This window comes from Monodelphis domestica, chromosome 5 (assembly GCF_027887165.1).
Source record: "Monodelphis domestica isolate mMonDom1 chromosome 5, mMonDom1.pri, whole genome shotgun sequence".
Lineage (NCBI taxonomy): Eukaryota > Metazoa > Chordata > Mammalia > Didelphimorphia > Didelphidae > Monodelphis > Monodelphis domestica.
In genome coordinates this window covers 186,593,815-186,600,735 of record NC_077231.1, presented here as the reverse complement: position 1 = coordinate 186,600,735, position 6,921 = coordinate 186,593,815, and the positions used below count along the sequence as shown (strand labels likewise).

The 6,921-nt window shown below is 37.9% G+C and overlaps 1 protein-coding gene across 1 annotated transcript; it reads right to left on the bottom strand.

Moving 5' to 3' along the window:
* Positions 1-4,906: 4,906 nt before the first annotated feature.
* LOC103094817 (ER membrane protein complex subunit 8-like) lies at positions 4,907-6,041 on the bottom strand. The gene has a single exon (XM_056799599.1). The coding sequence runs from the start codon at positions 5,862-5,864 to the stop codon at positions 5,232-5,234; it is 633 nt and encodes a 210-aa protein (XP_056655577.1). The 5' UTR covers positions 5,865-6,041; the 3' UTR covers positions 4,907-5,231.
* Positions 6,042-6,921: the final 880 nt, after the last annotated feature.

The window sequence follows — 6,921 nt, the reverse complement described above, 5'->3', positions numbered from 1 at the left end:
CCATAAGACAAAGTTGAGTAGGAGAGAGAGGGGAGAGAGGCTCTACAGCTCAGAACACAAGCCCCTGAAGACCTTCAGGGACCTCCTAAGAGCAGAGAATACCACAAGGTCTCTACTAGTGAGGCTGCTGCTGAGGGGAGAGAGCAAGGTAGGATTAGCCAGGGGAGAAGCTTGCCTGGGATGTAAGAGGCAGCTGCACATACTATCTAATAGCTTTCTATTTTCTTAGCTAATTATTCTCACTAACTAATCTTTCCCCATTTCTTCCTGCTGAAGGAGTTCATGCATTTTCCATGCCTTCTAAATGTTGATGCCTTGAATATAAGCCTTCATTGCTTCATCTTAGCTACAATTCTAGCTTTACTAGAACTACATGAGCTATAGCAGGGGCTCCACACTGAGAGAGAAAGTACATATGTCCATTGTTCATAGATCAACCTGAATGAGGAGAAGCTCTTCAACACGTTAGGCATGAGGTGACAAAATGCTTGGCCACAGATACCAACAAACACATGAATGACACATAGTAAAAGTGAACTGGAGTTGTACTTTCCTTTGGTGGAAGGAGTACTCATGCCAATAACATGATGGATTTATTTGAATTATGAGATTAAGCTGACATATTTCCTTAAATTGAGATATTTGGGCTTTTTTAAAGAAAACCACCAAAGAAATAATTTTAAAGAGATTTTACTTACTAAAAACTTTAATTTTTTTAAAAAGGCACTCAAAACAATTTTCTCTGTCACCTATACTCTCAGAGAAGTGCCTAGATCACTGGGGGTTGAGGACATTGTCCAATGTCATGCAGCCAGGATGAATTATAATGAGAACTTAAACTGGTCTCTTTCTGGCTAGAAGAGCAGCTCACTCTCTAGTAGGCAATGCTGAGTCTCTGATTTTCACAATCTAGTTATTTGTAATTGATGTTTGATTTGATATGGGTCTCAGGAGACTTCTCATGTTCTAGCTACAACTGTACTTGGGAATTCAGGTTTAAAATCGGTGATTTACAAAGGCAAAAACTTAAAAATAAATGAAAATGAAAGTAATTATCTATATATCATACAAAGCTTCCATTTATAGTGTTATGGGTCCCCAAATACCATAGGTTGAAAACAATAAAGTTTGAAAAGGATTACTATAAAATGAGTTTCTCTAAATGAATGAATTCAGTACATTTTTTTTGAAGGGAACAAAGTTATTTATTGTTACACAGTTTTGTTAAATAAATAGTGGTAGACACTTCCCAGCTGTATGAGACACTTCCCAGCTGTGTGACCCTGGGTAAGTCACTTGACCCCCATTGCCTAGCCCTTACCACTCTTCTGCCTTGGAGCCAATACACAGTATTGACTCCAAGACGGAAGGTAAAGGTTTAAAATAAATAAATAAATAAATGAATAAATACACCCATAAATAAATAAATAAATAAATAAATAAATAAATGAATGAATGAATGAATGAATAAATAAGTAAATGAATGAATGAATGAATGAATGAATGAATAAATAAATAAATAAATAGTGGTGTAATTTACTATATAGAGAAGCACATTTTTGATTTACAAGATGTTAACAAAAGTCCAAGTCCAAGGATTCTTGCAGAATAATGCCAAGTACTTTGCACTGTTTGTCCGTGGCTCAGATTAAAATAGTCCCCTTTTACTTCTGAAGGAATGTAGCTAAAGACAATGCCAAATACTGACTGGAGCATATGACAGAATTACTTGGTAGTTCTACATTTTACTAATCGACAACGGTAAGGCTGACCTTACCTATAGCAGTATTTCACTGTGTGCATAATGAAAATGCCTCCCTCCATGAGTTATCTTTTCACCATATTATATAAAGAATAAGTATGCCATATGCTCATTCTCTCTTTCGAAGAAATAATGCTCGATTACATTTCATTCATATATATTCCATAGTAGTAATCAAAGTTTGAAGGAGGAATAAGTCAAAATCTTGAGGATTAAAAAAAGGCATCCTTTGGCTTCTGAAAGGGGAAATGATTTTGACAAATCACAATGCACTCACACACATACACACATACATGAGCATTTGGCAAGAGTCACATATGCAGCATTTTCTGCCAGTTTTGTTTTTACTGAAATGTTTTTTAGTACTTACAAGGGAGTAAGATCTGATCTTAGAAATGTCAATTAATAAAAATGGAAATCTAGTATTAAGGCCAACTCTGTTTCCTAAAATCATGAATAACATCTGAGGATCTCTTTATCCACCCATATAATTTTGCCATTTTTTTCCTGTTCTTTACTCCAATTTCACAAAAAGCTACCATAGCAACAGTTCTGATGCTATAGGAGATTAGGACTTCAGGAGCTCAAATCAAAGGGATTGCATTTTCAAAAGCAAAAAAGTTGTTTTTAAAGGAGCAAAAACAAAGAAGTTTAGGTAATAAATTTAGAAAAAGCATCTGGAGACAAAGTTTTCCATAATACCATTCATCTATCTGAAAAGTAAACTCTAAGTCAAATCAGTTAATTACGTAAAAGGAAATAGCTGCGGAGGCAGCCTTAAAAGACAAAATAAGTGGAAATTATTTTAGAGGAAAAACAGCAGACTTCCCAACTAGAGGTGTCCTGAGGTCTATTCTGAACAGAACCAATCTTAATTGTTAGGATCCAGGTTAGAAGGGATCTCAGAGCCCTCACAAAATCAGAGAGGTAGAGATGGAAGAGACCTCATGCCATCTAGTTCAATGCTTGGGACAGTTTATTAGAAGGCCCTTGTCCTAGATCACAAAATTAGTTGACAGGTACTGGGGCTTTAGGGTCCTAGCCTGGAGCTCTTTCCTCTTAGAGTATACCTAGCTATCATTTACTGACATCCTTCCTTTGGGGGGAGGTGGGAGTAGATATCCATGTAGTTCTAACAGACAATTAATTGCTCTGATTGAACATCCAGACACTACCTCCCTGTAGATGTTTATTTCACTCTTGGAAACTCCTAATTGCTAGAAGGTAATTTCTTGAATTCCAATTAAGTTATATATATTTTTTTCCTAGGCCATTTGAGGGTGGTAGTGACACTATAAACTCTCCAACTCTTTAGTATTTACCTTTTCTAACTTCATAGGGTAAAGTCAAACCTTTTTATTGTTTTTGCTTCTTTGTATATTTGTATTTTATCTTTTCTCTATTTAACTTTAAACATATGGACCCTCTGGAAAAAAAGGTTAATATACTCATCACATTAGTTTTTTGTTTTTTTTTTACATGCCTTCAAACTAATTCTTATGTAAAAACAAAAATGGTCAAAATAGTTCTGTCAATTCCTTTTAGCCTTGACCTGTAGTATATTCTAGTTTCTAAAAAACAAAGTTTGATATGGTGATTCCCCCCGCCCCCTTTTTGAAACAAACAAATAAACCCATCAGGAACAGATTCATTTAAAATATCCCACTTGTGGTATTCTTGGCATCTGAGTGCAGAAGATTAAGTTCATTGATATAACTCTCTTTTGTGTCCAGAAATTTTATATTTGTTCCTCACATGAAATATGTTTATTTCATGGCTGTAGAGAGGTAGCATGGTGTAATGGAAAGACCACTGGACAAGGAGTTCAGAGGTCAGATTGGAGTCCCAATTCTGCTATACTTAATAACTCTGCGTGAGCGTGGGTAAATCACGCAATCTCTCCAAGAGCCTATTTCTTCATTTACAGATTGAACGTCCTGTTAATAGCTCAGCTGACCTCACAGGTGCCTGTAAGTTTCAAATAAGATAATGAATACAGAGGGCTCTATAACCATAGTACCCTACATAGAAAGCTATTCTTTATGGAATGAAAAAGCTGAGAGCTGAGGAAAGGGAAGAAGAGGGAAATCACATCTGCAAAAACATGGTGTGTGGTCAAGATCACTGGATTTGGGGTCCAAGGAACTGTGTTTGCCACTTAATACCCATGTGACCTTTGGCAAATAGCTTATCCTTCCGAGCCCTCAGTTTCCTCATTCGTAAAAATGAGGGTTTGGACTAGAGGAATTTCCTAAGGTCCTCTCCAGGTCTAAATCTATGACCCTAAGAGGTCATAGACTAAAACATGCTTCTTGAATATGATGGTCCAAATGATTTTTTACTGGTTAGAGTAAAATACCAAATGCTATAAAGGGAACCCTTTTCAAAGATCATTAAGTTCAGTCAACTGTTACAAGTTTTCTCAACGTAGTAAGAGGAGACTGACAATAGGAAAGTACATTGAACACTGTACAAAATAAGTACTAGAAAAAGGAACAATAAATGCAATGGTGCTATAAAGTTCCCCATCCCTTTTGTAAGAAACCACCAAACCGATAAAAAAGATACATTCATTTTCTCCTTTATGATTTATGATCTGAAGTTTTTGCTCTAAATACAAAAGCAATGGCAATTATTTTAAAGAATTTTGTTAGAATTATTTGGATGATCATGCAAGTGAGTCAACAACTAGGAATGCTTAATGTTTTTCAAAAACCAGAAAGAGACTGCATCAAATCCTAGCACAATGCCATGTTGTCTCCAACTGTTTCTGGATTTTAGAGCTTTCTGGTTGATTGCTATATTGCTGTGCTTTAAGCTGAGTTCTTGGGACACTATCCTTGTTTCTGCCCACAACTTTAAGAGTAGTTTTATTCCCACTGTGACTTTTTGAGTAAATATTGCTTTAAGTAGTATAGTCTTCTATCCCAAACATGCTCAACTGCTCTAACTGAGATGCCCAATTTGCATAAGTAGTTTTGTGGGGTAGTGGCTTGGTACTAGGGTATCCATAGTAGATTTTCACACCTCGTTCTAAGACTATATTTTATAGTATGGACTCAAAATTCCCCAAAACATTCATTAAAGGATAAGATTTGTTTTTGGAAAGATAGTTCATAAGTCTTAAAAAGTATTCTCTCAAGATTATAAGAGGTTAATTAAAATCATTTAATAGAAACAATCTTGGACAAGCTGAAATAGCTTTGATTTTGAAGGTTAGAACAACATACAACTGGGAAAGAATCCACAAGGATAGCTAGACTTGACAGTCTGTATCTCCTCTAGAGATCTTTGTTTTAAAAAGACGACTGCTTAGACACATTGCCTCTTTGAAGCCACATGCCATTTCTTAAAACTGCTGCCTTTCCACACAAGGTATGAGATATTATTCTATTTACATTTAAAAATATTTCTTTTTTCCTCTTCAGTGTAGTGGAAATGCCCATAAATCAGTCAGTGGAATCCCTCTTTAATAAAGGTGTAGAACAGCTTTATTGATCTCTGGATTTGTCCAATCATTTCGGATGTCGTCCAGGTGGTTATCAAAATCCACAAGGGTTTCATAAGACCTGCTGTCCAAGAGAGATGCCGAGATTCTCTGGGCTTCTGGCCAGTCTTCACAATAGTCATAGTGTGGATCTCTGCACCTCCATTTGTTTTCATGATGCTCATACACATGAATGGTGGGTTCTATGCACTCCATTGTAAACTTTGTGTTGTCTATCATGATGAGCGCGGTGTCACTGAAGCCCTCAGCGATTCTGGAAGCTACCTTCTCAGCAACCTGATTTGGACTGGCGTCATTTATATGTTCATTAGCTTGATAATAACCAGCAATCACATAGCTATTATCTTTGCACCATGAATCAATCAAGGTTAGGGCCACTTCCAGCATGGGGGCCAGGGCCAGGGTGCCATGGAAGAGGGGGATACAGTCCACGAAGAGGGTCTGGTGAGAGCTCAGGCCGCCATGCGACGGCTGCTCTTTGCGGGGCTTCTGCTTCTCGGCTACAAGAAGTCCGTTGACGGCGCAATGGGGGTATTTGGCCCCGTGCAGCACCATCTTGCAGTAGGCCTGGGTGGTCAGCTTCACGCCGGGCATGGTGAGGCCTGGGCCTCAAGCCCGCGATTCCAGCAGCCGGGTGGCAACGTCCCAGGCCGGTTTGGCCGGCGGCGAAGTCGACGTTGGTCCGGTCCAGCTCCGTCAGCATAGAGGGACGGGGTCCGCCACCTGGCGGCGCCTCGCCGCCCCTTCTCGTTTCCGGGGGTCCGCCGGAACGTGGGCTGTCAGCGCCTGTGCCGGGACGTGAAAGCGCTCAGCCGCCGCTGCACACCAGTGAGGCCGAACAGCTCGAATTCAGTACATTTTAACTCTTTATAAAGGTAACTGACAGAAGCTAACAGTAACTGATAACTCAAAAGAGATCTACTTTCACTGTCATGGATATTTAATTTGCATTTCCTCTACACCAAGAGGGACATAACATCTGGATATGCATCAGCACAAGCCTGGTACAAAGGTCCTATCATAAAATAGCAAAGTACAAAGTTACAGAACAGAAGAGTACACTTTCAATCATTTAGAATGACATAAAGATCAAAATCATGTAAGCGCTATTACAGCATTTTATATATATATTTTTTTCTGCCTCTACTTTGTAAGAATTTTAAAACATCTATTATGAACCAATTTATTGTCATTGAAAAAATTTACATTTACTCTCAGCATTTGTTATTATATAACAACCTGTACACGATTGAAACAAAAATCTAGTCTGCTCTGGATTTAGGATAACTTTAACCCCAGATATTTGAACTTTTGAGAAAATATTTATTTTATTCTTTTTGTGGTAGAAATGGCATATAAGTGTACGGCACTCCTTGCCATTTGGTTGAGCTATTTATTTTTTCCCCTTAAAAGGGAAAGATTTGATTGGCCCAAGGGATGAGAGCTTGAGGTGTTCACTTAGTTTTTCCTGTTTTAAGGTTTATAAAGCCCAGCTTAGAAGAAGAAAGTGCCCTCCAACCAGAAATGGGGATGATGAGTATTGGATTTACCTGAATCAGGGCTACATTCTTGCTGAATATTATTCTATTTTGTTTTATTATTAAGGAAAGTTTTAAAAATTTTCTCCCTTCCCCTCCTTTTTAAAGCCTAA